At 29.9% G+C, this 17,224-nt stretch overlaps 2 protein-coding genes across 2 annotated transcripts; both read right to left on the bottom strand.

The window, feature by feature from the left end:
• Positions 1 to 571: 571 nt before the first annotated feature.
• Positions 572 to 13,802, bottom strand: LOC130945437 (agamous-like MADS-box protein AGL104). Its single transcript, XM_057874154.1, has 16 exons — positions 13,618 to 13,802; positions 12,516 to 12,569; positions 12,376 to 12,408; positions 11,898 to 11,916; positions 11,432 to 11,493; positions 11,263 to 11,290; positions 11,080 to 11,141; positions 10,902 to 11,001; positions 10,641 to 10,691; positions 10,449 to 10,546; positions 10,100 to 10,353; positions 2,441 to 2,528; positions 1,891 to 2,045; positions 1,490 to 1,621; positions 853 to 887; positions 572 to 673 (listed from the first exon to the last, which is right to left on the bottom strand). The coding sequence occupies exons 1-16, from the start codon at positions 13,800 to 13,802 to the stop codon at positions 572 to 574; spliced, it is 1,458 nt and encodes a 485-aa protein (XP_057730137.1).
• A 1,440-nt stretch (positions 13,803 to 15,242) lies between these two features.
• Positions 15,243 to 16,638, bottom strand: LOC130945139 (heavy metal-associated isoprenylated plant protein 24). Its single transcript, XM_057873833.1, has 2 exons — positions 16,279 to 16,638; positions 15,243 to 15,662 (listed from the first exon to the last, which is right to left on the bottom strand). The coding sequence occupies exons 1-2, from the start codon at positions 16,430 to 16,432 to the stop codon at positions 15,367 to 15,369; spliced, it is 450 nt and encodes a 149-aa protein (XP_057729816.1). The 5' UTR covers positions 16,433 to 16,638; the 3' UTR covers positions 15,243 to 15,366.
• Positions 16,639 to 17,224: the final 586 nt, after the last annotated feature.

Below are 17,224 nucleotides of genomic sequence, written 5' to 3'. Positions count from 1 at the left end.
GATTTTTACTAGTTACCGACGAATTTTCCCTCTGTAAATTTTCCCTCCATTTCCTGAAGGCGACAACCTTACAGACGGATTTTCCGTCTATAATTACAGACAGATTTTCAGACGGATTTTCCGTCTGTAATTACAGACGGATTTTCAGACGAATTTTTCGTCTGTAATTTTCTGACGGATTTTTTCTCTGTAATTACAGACAAATTTTCAGACGAATTTTCCGTCTGTAATTTGAACTTTGAAAAATCATCTTACACTCTGATTACAGACAGAAAATCCGTCTGTAAATCTGTCAGTAAAGTAAAATATAATTTTTTTATTTTTCTAATTACAAAATAAACTTATTTTCATACAAAATAAATATAAATTTAATACAAATTTTTATCTAATTTGTATTCGAATATTTATAATATTTTAAAAAATAAACAAATTCATCGTATTATAAAACTAAAAGAAAATTATTATAAACAAGCAAGTCATTATAATTCAAAACATAAACAAAGTGTATTATCAATTATAATCCTCAGTATATTATTCAACCATACTAAATTTTACACAATTTTATCTAATTTTAAACAAAGTGATCGACTTCACTGTTGCCCATGTCATTCTCTGTAGGAAGTCCCACAGCAGTACCATGAGCCCTCACCAATCTCCACCTTTCAGGTGCACCCTACAACAACAAAAACCAACCAACCCCACCATTCATTTCTATTTCTATCTCATCAATAATCATACAAATCCAACACATTCAATAACACTGGAATTTCCAACTAAATAAACTTCAAATCAAGAGAAGGCCTCTCACCTACCAATGACAAGGTAACAAAAACCTAAGAATCATAACAATACTTGAGCAGCAAGTGAATCAAGCAAACACATACACCCTGAAAAAGGGGAACCAATCTTAGATCTTATCATTATATGAATGAATATATCATAATATATACAAAAAGAAAAAGATTTCAGATTCCACAAAAGGGTGCATATACCATGTAGTATCTATATATCTACCTTTTTGAGGGAATCAATGGTTGGAGTTTCAGCAGTGTGGATACAGTTGTATTGATCAGCGTTGGCCTCACCCCATCCATCCAAAACCACCACAGCAACTGGCTTTAATTTTCCTTTGGCAGCTTTGGGTGATCAGCTTATTTCCACTTGGCATCTGTGCTTCCCATATTCCTAACACAATAAAAAGAAATCAAAATTTTTTCATTCTTTCTTTAAATTTCAGATCCAAATCAAATAAAATCAATCCAAAATATTTCAGAAACCACCAGTAACATTAAGCTGCAAGTCTCTCTTTGCACAATTCTCATATAGAAAATTTAGTCAATAGCCAAACCAGAGCATGCCAAGTTGATAATATAATAACATGAATTGACCGAGAAACAAAGAAGTCCTTGAATTGAAAGATAATATTCCTACTTCTGTATCAATGGACAATGATGATGAATATTATCAAGATGATAAGAGACACACATACCTGTAATGCAAAGGACAGTACCACCAAGTAAAAGCCAACCAGCTTTTCCATTTCTCCAAAAGAAATAGAAAATATAGTGAGGAGATATAGCCTTGAAAATACTAGGATAATGGTGTATGATGCTGTAAATTCCTACAAGTGGGGTACAAAAGGTCCATGCAGCCATTATTGGGGAAAAGAGGAAACTCACGCGTGATGTGCCAAATTTTTGAAGTCAAAGTATTACCTTTGATTTTCTTGATCAGCTGTTCTTCTGAGACGTGTGTTTTATACTCTAATATCAATAGAAACCTTTATAGTGCAGTAGGTGAATAGTGAATACAATTATAAACAAACAAAAAGATACTATTTTAATTTAGGAATATAATTATTACAAGTTTTGAGAGTAGAGAGTAGTGTACCTGCTACTTTAGCGGTAGCAGTTTGAATAAGGGTGAGTCCTACCGTAAGAGTGTAGGCACCCCTTCCAGCTAAGGACGCTTCAGCTTCATGTGCCTCCAACAAGTTGAGATCACTTGCATTCACGTAATGATGCTCAACCGCTTCAGATGCCTTGCTTGACAGAGCAACAAGAATGCATAAGAGAATCAGCATTTTAAGAGAATGTTAACAAATAACCATAAGGACTTGAAGGTTGAAAGGCTCATTATTTGACTGAAAAGTGCATGCATGTTTTCTTATACCAGAAATAGGCAAAACAGCAAACAGGTAGAATGCATGTAACAAACTCTTTCAACAGAGTTCATTTCAAAATGTACCCAATCTGATTCAATTCAATGCTCAACAAATCCACTCCTTCAAATTGTTAATCAATTCAAACAAAATCTCTAATTTAGTATATTTTCATAGGGTCATGTGTAATCTCAAGAGAGTTAAGTGTTATTTATCCTTTATTCAATCATTAATCAACGTTATATAATACAAGTGTAGTGAACTAAAGTAAAAGCTTACCTTGCAACCTCAGCATGTCTTTTTGCTTGCTCAGCAATCTCTAAAAGTTCCTTGTAGCTATTCTTGTCATTGAAAAAAAAATAGATACCTACTAAATGGAAAAAAAAACTTATTCTTAAGCTATCTTATATATTAACTATTGAGTAGAAATAAAACAAACTATTGATGGTGGATTAAATTATCATATTTTAAAGGATTTTTGGTAACTATTTATTTTTTGATACACGTTAACATGATTGTTGTTCTGAATATAAGAGATACTAGCCACAGTATCCTAGAAAATGAGATGATGATAATAATTATAAAGAGAAATTTAATTAAGTTTAGTGTTTACCTACAACAGTCTTAAGCCGTCAGTTGCACTTTGAAAATGATCCTAAAAAGTAAAAGATCAATGACTTAGACGTGGTAAAATTAAAGACAAGATTAATACGTAGATAAGATAATACATAATAATCTTGTGAAATGCATATAGCTATGTAGTTCAAACACTTTATCAATTAGTAATATGGAAGTAGCAGTGTTAGTGGTTCTATATATATAAAACCTTTCAGTTTAAGATTATACCTCTTTGTTGCTAAAAGCCTGTTTGATAGAGTTGAATTCAACGATATTTGAATCCATGGAGATTATTAGTACATGAATGAAGCAAAGAAATAGGCTTGTAGTGTTTCTATTTGTGGTATGAGTTACACTTTTATAATTATCGTGGAAGACACATCATCAGCTTATGATTTTGAGACAAGAAACTTAGCATGACTAATGCACTAGCAAAAATTTGTGGTAACCATCACATTTTTACAATTATATGTAAATACGGATTCTCACAATTAGAAGACCCAAGAAAAGACCTACTTCACCTTGTTGTCCTTTCTCTAATTTTAAATCATTATTTTATTGAATTAAATTCTTATTTTATCCAAATATATATTCTTTTTACTTTACCTTATGAACGGGCACCAAGCTGACAATATAAATTTCTGAAAGGGAGTTGGAGAATCCAAATCAAAATCCTTTGGGACAAGCTCAATCCCCACCTAACAAAGATAGTAACTATTAGAAATAAAAGAGAAACAAGCCTCTAGATATCTACTCAATATCATAGCAATAGAAAAACTACAATCTATGAAACATAAATGTCATGTTATAGCAATTGGAGAACCACAATCTATAAAAGATAAGAAACGGTTCAGTATTTACATTTATCTATATCTATATAAACATATGTTAGAAATATTTAAAATATATGTTTAACAATCACATTTAAGATAGTCTTGAACAAAAAGCCTACATAAAGCATATCTTAATTATTAATTCTTAAATGTTAACAAAAATTTCTATATATTACAGCTGAATCTTTAAGCAGTACCTTGTGACATAAACCTCGTAAAATTGCAAACTTCCTCACATCCTTGTAATTTGAGCTGCTAAGATCCCAATTAAACCTTTTCTTCAAAAACACCTCAAGCCATCTCCAAACTAAAGGATGAACTTCAGATGAATTAACTAATTCTCTATTCTCAGGAACACCAAGAAACAAATTCAACGCACAAGCTACTGATGTTGCTATTTTTCCCTTGTCATCAACAGCAGAAATCACTGCCTGCAGGATCTGCTTGATGGATCCTCAACTTGCTTCATCAGGTTTCTATGATTCAAAGCATTTTATTTTAGTCTTTGGTTAACACACAGAGCCATGCAGTATTAATTATGCATATAAAATAATTAAACTATATATATAGCATAACTAAAAGATGACTAAGCAAGCAGCATTTCTTGATAGATTGATTCTGTTTTCTACGGTTGGTGAGTCATATTTGAAAGAATACTCATCGGATGGGATCGCTAATTTTGATGACAAACTCCTAATTTGTTTATCATAAAACTTTATAGCTAGATCAGATCTTGAACCACAGATACCAAATTTAATACCTCATGAAAAAATTTAGCTTATTTTTGCTTTCTTATTGTTTTTGGAAAAGGAAGTAATAATTGAAAATGGATGTTATGAACTGTTTGATGAAATAAGCAATGGAAATAGAATCAGGCATCAAGAGCTTGGTGAGCCGAATCCATAACATGGTTCTGCATATAACCTCTTGCATGTCTGTTTATTCAATTCCTTTGCAGTAGTGTCACAACAAACACAACTGAGAAGAGGTTTATTGTTAGTGGATAGCAGTGTATCACTACTTCTCCCAAAAAGTTTAACAAATAAAAGAAGACAATATAAATTATTATATCTCAATTGTACTCAAACTAAACCTTTTTCCATATACCACAATCTAAATGCAAGTTATTTCTTGATTCCTACTCAGGCGGCTGGCAGCTGCAACTACTTAGTTGCATTGTAATATGCTATTATTTCCTTTTTCTAATTGCTCTGGGACCATTTGTTTTACTTCTATTTCTGAAATCATCGTTTATAGCAATGATGTGCAAAACAGATTTGATTAAGTATAAACCCCCATTGTTGAATCAATCCATTTGAATCCAATGCTAAAACCAATAGCAGGAATAATTAGCCGTGCTCTGCAGTTATTCAAATCTCCATAGTAAAAGCAATTGCTTGAACAAAGCTTTAAGATAAATCAAGAAAACAGCTCAAATTAGCAGACTATTGAAAAAATCGAACTAAATATTTGGTACTCCAGTTTGTAAATAGTAATAATGATATTACACAAGAGAGGGAGAGTCCCAGGAAAACGAAAAGGGTGTGTGTAGCTATGTACCTTTGACAAAAATCTTGGAAGAAATTGCTCGGAGGAAAAGAAGCTGAGAAAGAGAGCGGTGCTGTTGACACCATATTTGCCGCAGACCCTCCATGCTTCAGCTTCATCATTGGGCAAGAATATTCGTCATGGTTATGAAACAAGCCACATATCTTACAAGATTTTTCAACACCAAAAAATAAAATAAAAAACAGCAAATGACAAGCAGAAATATGCTGCTACACTTTTCCCCATAAAGGGCTAAAGTGAACTTAAAGCATGTATATACAGTTGATACATCGAAGTGAATCTGAAGATTGTACCAATCCATAAAATTTTAATTGCAAAACCATCATCAAAAGCATATATATAAGAGGCCTAAAACATGAAACTTGAAGCAACTAATAAAACTTAATCATGAGTCGCATTTCTAAACTAAATGAAAAAGAATGAAAATATTCTTCACACAGTTCACGAGCTCTATGTAACAGGTTGATTGAGCACAATTATACCCCTGATCTTCTAAACTTCCAAACTTCACTTGAGTTCCTCCAATAACAAAACCTTTCTGAATATGCCGAAAACTGATACTTTCTGCTCACCTCAGGACAACTGCAGTTGTAGATCTAAATTAAAAAGAAAGATTAGTGGCAGACATATATATCAGCAAAAGGAAAACTAATCTGAAACTAATACAAGTCAAACAACCAAATAAACAGAAACACCGTCATTAAGAAGTAACCATAAGCTTTCAAGTTATAGAACAAACACACAAATTGAACAGTACAAAGTATATTAATTCCAATAACAAACAATGCCCAAGCATAAAGCACAATCACAACAACTATAGAAATTCAGAGGTAGGGTCTTCTTCTACCTGCAATGGTTTGGGAGAAACTCCCAGCAGCTAGAAACCTTGCCATGACTTCCATTCTTCCAATCCCAAGGGAACATACCATCGAGAATGAAAAAAGTATAAAATAAAAAAAGTCGCAAATCTGAACAACATAATAATTCAAATCAGTTTCAGCTTCAGCTCGTAGCTACTCTTCTGATCTAACAACAACAACGACGACGATAGAACAATCGGTAAAAACAGAAAACCCAACGAAACGCGAACGTCAAATGCGGAATGCGCCAGATACATCGCCAATCAACGAATCCCTCACGACGCAGCAAAAACAAGCGTAGGCGAAACTAACATTCAGAAATCCAGAAACAATGATCTTAGAAACAGAAGAAGGTTACCTGGATCGACGAGAACCCTAGAAACGACGGAATCAGAGCAGAATTGGGGAATGGAAGTGATCTGAGAGCAATGCCTGTGGAGAAGAAGGGGCGGGAGCTTAGGGTGATGCCATCAATGGCGAAAGAGAAAACCCTAGTAGAAGAAGCAACTCGGTGACGGAGAGAGGAACAAGAGTAGAGTGTAAATGGATCGAGTGGATAGAGATAAGATTAAGGTTATTTCAATATTTACCGACGGAAAATTTAAATTACAGACGGATTTTTCGTCTGTAATAATTTAACAAAATGCACCATTTTGTCTATTTAATTACAGACGGATTTTCTGTTTGTAACCAGTTTCTACGGAAAAAAATTAATTTTTCCGACGGAATTATCGACGGATTCTCTTTTCTGTCTGTAATTTATGCTAATCCATTTTTTTTGTTTTCCGACAAAAAAATCCTTCTGAAATTCCGTCTGTATTTCCGTGGGATAAAATTCGTCAGAAATTTCTATCTGTAATAACAAATTTTCTAGTAGTGTATGCACAGTTAAATTGAATACTTGATCGGAATTATTTTTCTAAAAAATACTGTACATAAAAATAATGTCATATACTAAAATTTTATTTTAAAACTTGATATATTTAATGATTTCAAAATTCATAAACATTAATATTTTATTATTTATATACAACATATTTGAAACTTAAATACATAGAAAATGAAACTTAACAATAAGCTCTTTACATTATTTATTTACATGAATACTTAACAATTCACATATTAAACTATTCTATCATTGATCAAATGACCAATATTTTCTACAGGGTCCTCAAAGAAATCAGATACATCATAATGAGTGGTGGAATTTTCAGTAACATCATTTGAAATGAAAATCGTCTCCTCTTCTTTGTCGTCTTTTTTCAAAGATACTTGATAAAGATCGACTAGTTGCCTTGGTGTACGACAGGTACACGACCAATGGCCCTTTTCACCACAACAGAAACACTTATCCTCTTTTGATTTATTTTCCCCAATATTTCTTTCTTTATCCCACCTCTAATGAGATCCTCTCTTTTGAACATAATTCCTTTTCCTTCAATAATTTTTCTTATTATTAAAACCTTGTCATTTACCTCTTCTGGGTAATTCGCCGTATTTACTTCAGGAAATGGGATAGCGCCAGCTGGGCATGCTTCATGATTTTTTTAAGAGCAACTCATTGTTGCGTTCAGCAACAAGAAGGCAAGAAATTAAATTAGAATATTTTTTTAAATCTTTTTTCTCGATATTGCTGCTGCAGGAGCACATTCGAGGCATGGAAGGTCGACAAAGTTTTCGCTAACATATCATTATCAGATATCTTTTCCCCACATAATTTTATTCGTGAGGTGATTCGAAACATTGCCAAATTATATTCATTTATGGATTTAAAATCCTGTAGACGCAAGTGCGTCCATTCATATTGGGCTTGAGGAAGTATCACCGTCTTTTGATGATTATACCTTTCTTCAAGGTTTTCCCAAAGATCTGCAAGATCTTTTAATGTGAGATATTCATTTTTCAATCCTTCGTCAAGATGACGACAAAAAAATCATGGCTTTGGCTTTATCCTTCTAGAATGAATTATTTTCAGACTTAATGGTATCTCCAAGATCCATTGAATCAAGATGGATTATTTCAGCATCTAATATCCTTGATAAATAATTGTTTCCATATATATCAAGAGCATTAAATTCAAGATGAGAGAGTTTCGACATAATAAAAATTTGTTACCTGAGTCTTCCTAAAAATTTGATCAGAATCTCGTGCTGATAACGTATTGTAAAATAAATAAGGAAGATAAATATAAAATAGAAAGATATAAATATGCGCTTATCTCACTATAATATAAGTAATTATATATGTATAAATATTATAATTATTGTAATTTAAAACCACACAGAGATAAAAAGAGAGAAAGAGAAATATTTGTAACGTAAGGAAGGAGAGAGAATTGTTTTATTACTTGTTGTGTTTTTCTCATTTATATACGTATATGATAGTAGTTTTTCAAACTACATTAAATAAGATTATCTTTGAAAACTTGAGCCTTGTGAAAAATGGGCATCCACCTCAGGCTATCTTATCATAACATAAATAAATATAGTAGGAATATATTTGATAAGGAATAAAGATAATACAAGTTGGGTTGGTCTAGTAATTGGCTCACTAATCTATTTAAGTAAGTGTTGGAGTTAGAATCTCGCCTTATGCATGTAGCAATTCATTGGCCAGTAACAAACTCTTAAATAGAATTCAACTATTACAACAAATTAGTCCTTGATGACATACCAAATTAGAGAATATCATGAGAAACAAAACAAAAGATAACGAAATACATTATATCCTTTTCTCTAAAATTTCTCCCTCTGTATAAAATTTTCTTCTCTCTATTTTTTTTATGATTGATTAGTTCTTTTCCTATTCAACTTTTTCCCCCTTATACAAAGCAAAAACAAATTCGTAGATACATGATAAAAATATACATGACAAAGAAGCAATGTGGGAAGAAAGCAACAATGTCATCAAACGAAAAGAAAGGGTAAAGGAAAGACCATGACGTCGGTGGAAGAAAAAACGATAAAAGAGATAGCACCGAATGGCTAGCAAAGAGAGAAGAAGAAGATGAGATGGATGCAAAAAGAAAGAAGAAGCGGTGCAACAAAGACAAAAGAGAAGCGTCCGAAGAAATGGTGATAGAGACTAAAAAGACTTCCAAAGGAAGAAGGAAAGAGAGAGCTAGGAGAGATAAGGAAGAGGGTATAAGGATGAAAAATTAATTAGGAGTATAACCAACTGCAATTAATTAGTTAAAAAATAAATTTATTATAAAAAATATTAAACTAACTTTATAAATTTTAAAGTTAAAAATAAAAGAGATCGACTAAATTGACTTGTAATTGGTTGTAGACTTTTTCTTTAAGAAAGGGCAGAAAAGTATGAAATATGTGTCGCAATCTCTCTGCCATTTATATTTTGTGTAGTTCGTTGGAGGTGTGATACTAAGACACAAATTTTTAACATTTCTATCTCTCATTAGATTTCAACATTCAAATAATGCCCATATTTATCCTAATACCCTCTTCATCCTCTCTATCTCATTCCTTCTTAGCTTCCTCCTCCTTCCTCCTTCCTCCCTCTATCTGGCCATTGCGCCACGCCGCCACCTACCTCTTCTCCTACCATATCATGTCGCTTCTTCTTTCTCTCTTCCCCAGCCTTCCTACAATTCTCCTATCTTTCTTAACCGTCACTTTCTTTGCGCACTTTCTCTCTTTATCATCATTGTGTCTTCATCTTCTCCGTCGTCGTCTCTTTCTTCACGGCTTCTTGCTTCATATTTGTTGGCAGGTTTGCTCTTGACATCCGAAGTCTCCTTTTTTATTTTTGTTAGTTGTTATTATTTTTGTTTCTTTCTCTAAACTAAATTTGTGATTCTGGATGCTAGCTTGTGGCTGAATGTGGTGGTAGTGAATGAACACAAACTTATTGAACACAAATTTGATAATTTCATGAGCTTAAAGATCACCCAGATAATTTATATTCCTTTCACCCAAACATTATACATAAACGTGATCATCATCATCTCATATATAACTAATAATCTAATATACATTATGCGTGTTAAGAATGGAGTTGAGTTTATTATTGTGTGTTAAGTTGATTTTGAGGTTTACAGTCATATTCTCCGGCTTCATTGTTGGATGGTTGCAAATTAGAGGCTGTGATTGGAAGATTCATTTGTCCATGTGTCGTCATCATATTCGACACGTCAGGTCCCACCATCTCATGCTGCATATGAGAGTATAACGTGTATCCTTGAGGCCACGTGTCATTCTGATTTGTCACGTGACACTCTCCAATGTTTCTTGTATCGCTTTGTGAATTTGTTCCTTGTGGAAATGGATCATAAATTGACGATTGCAAATCCCTAATCATTTACAGTGCACAAAATTATTGATTCTTTATAAAATTATTTATTTTTAATAAATAAACGGCGGCATTTAGAAAAGATAAAATTATAACCTGAGTGGATCCAAAGGAGTAGATGCATCAAATATTTGGTTGTGGTTTTGGGTACCATTTTGCAACCATCCGACATTCTCAAAAGTTGATGCCATCCCCTATCATAATTCTCAAATTTGTTATTGTACTTCTTTCACTTATATTATGTGTGAATTTTATTGAATTATTAGTAATTACATGAATTTAGTTTACCTGAATAGTTGATGGATCATAAGTAGGCAAATGGCTGCTCAATAGATATTCCTATAATAACCATACACAAACATAAAACATGTAGTTTATCAAATGAAAAACAAAATAAATTGAAAAAAGGAATGATATTAAAAAAAAAAGTAAATAACTTTTTTTATATATTAATATATATGTAGTAAATTAATTTCATTCTTATGAAATATATCAAATCAAATAATATATTTAAAAAATTACTCATGAGCGGATTATGTTATTGCAAACCTTTCTTTGCATGACGCGAGTCAAAGTCTCCACGAGATTTTTTTCACCTGATTCCAGCTCCTCCATAGATGTCATCTTTAATGGATCGGGTTCATATGCCCTAAATTCACAAATGAAGAAAATAATCATAAAAGAAGCACAATAAACATAACTATGGTATTGTTACTTTTAAACAAACCTTATCTGGTCTTCAGCCAGTTGAAGTTGTTGATGTAGCCTACTAACTTCTTGTTGGAGTTCCTAATATAAGTAAGGAGATTCAATTTATGCAAAATCATGAAAAAAAAGTAATGGCTAAATAAAATGAAAATGATAACTTGTGCCAAAATTATTTTAACAAGGAATAACAAAGTATGCTTACTTCAATCTCAGAGTTAATGACTCCCGGACTTTGTTGAAGTATTAGACCAAACATTCCCAAATAAGAAACAAATATTTTAGTATTAACAAATATCATTTTAATTTTTAAATAAAATCATTTTTAAAAAATTAAGTCTTTTTAAATAACACTAGAGTAGAAATAGACAAACTTGGCTAGTTGAAGAGCTATGTCATTCTCATTCCTCAATTGTTGAAGGGTCCGGAGCAAATACTACAAAAATGCTCAAACAATTATAAATTTTGCAAAAATCTTCTATAACCATAAGAAATTAACCACTATTTATTAATCCGCATATATTTATATATGTTTTACATATTTTAACGTCAAAATAATAAAATATTTTAAAATATAATAATCAAAACATTTTTAGCAATGAAAATAATCTAATTTTCGATTAGTATGAAAAATTAATCATCACTAAATTTTTATTCACATTTTACTCGTGAATATAATTCAGGTTTATTATATTAATTATAAAGTCCAATTATAAATATGAATATAAGTGCATTTCATACTTCTATTTATATATTCCCACTATCATTAGGTAATTGAAATGTAGTTACATCAAGTCACTAAAATATAAATAAAAAAATATATTCAAGATATTACTATACCTCTTTGTTCTGAATTCCCCTGTTAAAAGAAAAAATATAAAAAAAATAAATAAATAAGTTAAGTATTTAAGTCTATAATAATAAATGATTAGAGTTATGGTGTAAATGTGAAAAAAAATTATTAAAAATTATATATAATAATATTATATAATAAAAAAATTATTATTTTTATTAATATTTTAAATTATAAATCTTAATCTCTAAAATTAAGATTATTGATACAAAACCTAATCCCAAAATATTAGAAATGAAATAGAGTACCAAATTTCAGTGTTACATAAGTAATACATGACAAACTAAAATGGATATTACAAATCATGTTCATTATAAATGTGAGAAGTTTATTTTATCAAGATAAAAAAATTTAATTACAATGGTATAAAAATAATATATATATATATATATATATATATATATATATATATATATGTGTGTGTATGGTAGACAAGAGGAAGTATTTTTAATCTTTAGAGAGTACCTGCCATAGTGTGGCTCAGGAAAATTTACAGCACTGCAAGAAAAGAACCACTCTAAATAATTAAATTAAAAAATCAAATCTGATTAGTGATTAAAATTACTATATTTACATGCAAAATTTATTTAGTGCCTATAACATACTTATCTCTTTCTTGATCAGGAAGATTAATGTAACGTGTGAAAACATCCTCAATCCTGATTATCATATATAAAAATACAAAAAAAACATACGTCAAAAGGAAAACAAAAAAATTAAAAAATGTAAAAAAGAATAAAACTTTTATTTTGAAAAGGATAGTATAGGAAAAAAATTATTTATAAGTTGTTAGTTATAGCTATATAGAATCTGTTAGTTTGTTAAGATTTGTTTTAACCTAGAGAAGTACAAGTGTTCTACTATATAGTGATACAACACTGTATAATTATACATTCAATCATTCTAATAAAAATTTCTATTCAGATCAACCAATTCTCTCTCAATTATCTTCTTTTAATTCTCTGCAAGATCAAAATATTTCTTGTTCTTTATTGTTTGGTTCATCCGGTTCTTCATTGTTTTTTCACATTCTTGAAACCTTAACGGTTTTAGTACGAGAAAGAAAATAATAAGAATGAAGTAATACTATACTAACTACAGATGTATTTTTTATTAAATAAAAAACAAAATACTCTTCATGGCACAATTTTGAATAATGTTAGCTATTCAATTGAATTACGACCAACTATTTAAAAGCATTGATTATTTATCACATGTTATTATTGTCTTAGTCAAGATCCTAATCCGCAGGAGAGTTATATATGAATCTTCTTTTTTTTTTTTCATATTTGTTTTGATTTGAACAATTCAATATTTCCAAAATGAAAGAATAAATACATTATTGAAATTTCCGTAATATTGATACACTAGTTTTAGAATAACATGTTTTTGTAAGATACATTTTATCCTTAGTTTTCAAAACACACAAAATAATATTTGTGTTCATAAGTTTCATTTACAATTTACCAAAAGAAAAGGGTGAGAAAATTCATGAATAATGATTGAGATTGGGGTTTTAAATCCAAGCAGAGAAGGCAATACAAATAAGGAATCATCTACTCTATTATTTTCTCACAATTAATAATTATTGTTTTAAATCATCGTTTGGATTGCAATCTATAACCCTAATATTGGAAAGAAACTAAGTAATGACGATGATATTGAAATTGAAAATGAAAATAAATTAAGAATGATATTCATGCACACCTCCTTTTGCCAGAGAAATGGTTGAGACGACCAGAGGGAGAGAACATGATAAGTGCAATATCAATGTCACAAAGGATGGATAACTCGTATGCTTTCTTGATGAGACCATTTCTACGTTTTGAGAATGTAACTTGTCGATTTGTGGTATTCTCTATTCTTTTTATCTCCAATTTCACACGCCCCATCTTGATTTATTATCTATGAACAAAGCTGTAAAAAGTATGTATGTAAAAAAAGGAAATCCAGAATATTGGCAGGGGAAGATCTAAGATAGTAACAATACTACAAAATTAAAAAAAAAATTATATATATATAAGGCATTCATGAAGAACCTTGAAAGGAGGAATAATAATGAATAGTTGGATATGAGAGAGAAGGAGGGAATGGCTATGAATGGCTGCGAGAAAAGAAGGAAGGTATAGATACAGATTTTAATGGATTTATGTAAGAAATGGTCGCTTATTAATTATTATTATTATTTGAGTTCATTATTATTGTTGTTCTTAGTTAAATTAATATTTCATGAATTATTAACCATTAGTTCATTCATTTGCTTTTTTTTTTTTAATATGATAGTGTTCACACATGCCTCCCTATCATCTTTGTATGGGCTTCGTTGTTTGAACTGTTCAATTGATACCGCTGATTGTTGCAAACATCTAGTGCATCGTTATTATATTGTATGATTCAAAAAAAATTAATAAAAGTTTAAACACATGTTTGTAACGCTAGCTTCAATCAACGGATTAAGTAAGTAATTATAATATCTGGTTTGATCAATTATAATTTACAAGTATGTCGTGTAAATAATAACCACAATCGTTGGTCATGAAACTACCATGTCTAAATCACATCAAAACTAAACCTAACAAAATAACCATTTTAAGAAGAGAAAATGAGGAGAAGTCTCCACGTGTGCATGCCAATATATTGTCCTACCTAATACGCAATAGAACAAGGCCTTATTACACATAACATGATAAATAAAATAAAATAGTCAACAAGAAGAAAATTAAATGTGACGATAATGACGATGGCATGAATGCATTACAGTAGTATTACTAGAATAAAGTATGAAATAAAATGTGGGATAAAATATATTGTTAAATTATAAAATTAAAGAAATTAAATTAAAGGAATCAAATTGATAGTTAATTAAGTAATGATAAAAAATAATAAATTCTGATGAATCGTTAATATTTTTTTAAAAATAGTTAGTTAAATTTAATTACATAAATAATTTATTTATTTAATATTTTTTATAATTAATACATAATATTTAAATGTGTAATAATAAATACAACTTAAAAAATTGATAACTAAGTATTGAAAAAAATGAGTCGCATGCATCATAAAATGAGTGTCCATATGATTTAATTTGATATAAGAAAATCATTTTTCTTTCAATATAATAGATACACCTAGACCACAAACTTGCTATGTGCAAAATAAGTCAGGCAAAAAAAATGAAGAAAAATAATATTTATACTAATTTTTTATATATCTTTTTTATTATATAAAATTAAAGCAAATATAAAAATATTAATCACCTAATATTTTAATTTAATACAAAAATAAAAAATACAAAAGAAATATACAATTTTTTATGATATAAAAAGACAAATATTTTATTATTTACACAAAATAAACCACAGGCCAAGCATGATTTTCGATTAATTACTTATCTAATAATAAGGACAAAACAAATAGAAAAATAAAATCTTAGTTTGAATAATATATAGCAGTATATTACATGATTGAACAAGCATTTGGGTTTTCATCACTAAACATTTGGATGTAGCCGTCGTCAACGGTGGTTTCCGTTATGTTGGCGGTGTCAGCAACCTTTCTAACCATATTGGGAGGTGCCTTCTTATCATAGGCAGCAGAGACATAAGGATGAGCCACCATTGTGTACGGAACATATGGCCACAACTCAACCTTCTTCTTTGTTGACTGAGCAGCCTTCAAAACTTTCTTTGGCTCAACGTATCCGGTCACCGTTGCCTTCTGCTGCTTTAAATCTATGTCGACCGACTTAGCTCCTTCAAAAGTTAATTGTTACTAAATATATGTGAGTCATCATAAATAAATAAATAAAAAGTTAAAAGTTAAAAATATTCATAATATAATTATTTATCTATCTCTTTTTATTAGTTTAAGTATTTTGAGAGAAATAATTTAAACATAACAATTTAAAATTTAATTTTTATTGACTAAAACAAATTAATATAAGTTAAATAAATAAAATCTTATATAAATTTTTTACACAAATTAAAATAAGACTCTTGTATGAAACGTCTTAAAAATATAAACATTTATTCACCTATCTTTTTTTATTAATTTATTCAGTTCGATCATCATTTCAAAAACTAAAAATTTTAATATAAAACAAAAAAATTATACAAAATTCACAGAAATTTAAGAGAAGTGTTATTTCATCACCAAATCATTTGTTATACATGTTTTATTTGAGAAAAAAAATTTTAATATAAAACAAAAAAATTATACAAAATTCACAGAAATTTAAGAGAAGTGTTATTTCATCACCAAATCATTTGTTATACATGTTTTATTTGGTTCTTTCTCAGTTAATACAAAACTTTACCTCTCATATTTAATCTCATATATAATAAAGGATAGGAAAAGAGAACGAAGTACCTTTAACACCGGAAAGGACATGTTTAACCTTGCGAGCACAACCTTCACAGTCCATTCTGATTTTGAGAGCCACCGTTTGAGTTTGCTTCTTCTTCTTCTTTTTGGTGCTACTTAATAAAGTAGAGAAATAGTCCAAAGTGCCTTGTACTCCCATGTTTCTTCTACTTGATTCTTAATTAGTTGCACAAGAAGATATATATGCAAAATATAATTGTTCTTAGTTCAAAGTAAATACTCTTGAATAAGCGAACTATTAAGAAGCTGAGTGTGTGTATATATATAAGGTGTCCCAAATTATATGAAAAATGACTAGTCAAGTTCAAGTTTTGTCTCAATGTTAGCTGGGATATGAAAAAGATAATAATAAGTGTAGTGAATGATATGCCTAAGAGAAAGGACATGCAACTAATTAATTTATTAACAGACAAGTGATGCATAAAATTGTGTATGTGGTGGATTCAAACGTGTGGACTAGTGACAAAATATATATACAGTAGTTGATGGACGATTTATTATTTTTATTATATATAGTTATATATACCTACAATCAAATCAAATAATTAATAGACAAGATTGCTGTCCTAGTCTCCTAGAATTTTCTTGGACTGCTTCTAATTCAATTACCTCCTTAATTATTTTAAGGACCTGAAAATAAGGAAAAATAAACAAGTTACATACCTCCTTTAAGTGAGTTACTATAAGAACAAATTCATTATTTAACATATCTTGCTATTGGCAATTATTATGGTGACCCTTTCAAGTTTCCTTAAAATATTGTGATTGTTATTCAATAATGTACAAGGAATAAGATATATCTCTGAGATCCTACAATCAAAAACTCATAAAAATAATATTAAAAAATTTAATAAAATAATTAACTTTTAACAAACTATACATAGAAACCACTCTAGTTTGGAGTGTTAAAATGAGTTGAGTACATTGGGTT

Source organism: Arachis stenosperma, chromosome 8, assembly GCF_014773155.1.
Source record: "Arachis stenosperma cultivar V10309 chromosome 8, arast.V10309.gnm1.PFL2, whole genome shotgun sequence".
NCBI lineage: Eukaryota > Viridiplantae > Streptophyta > Magnoliopsida > Fabales > Fabaceae > Arachis > Arachis stenosperma.
The sequence above is the reverse complement of the archived record's forward strand: the minus strand, read 5'-3'. Positions and strand labels throughout refer to the sequence as shown.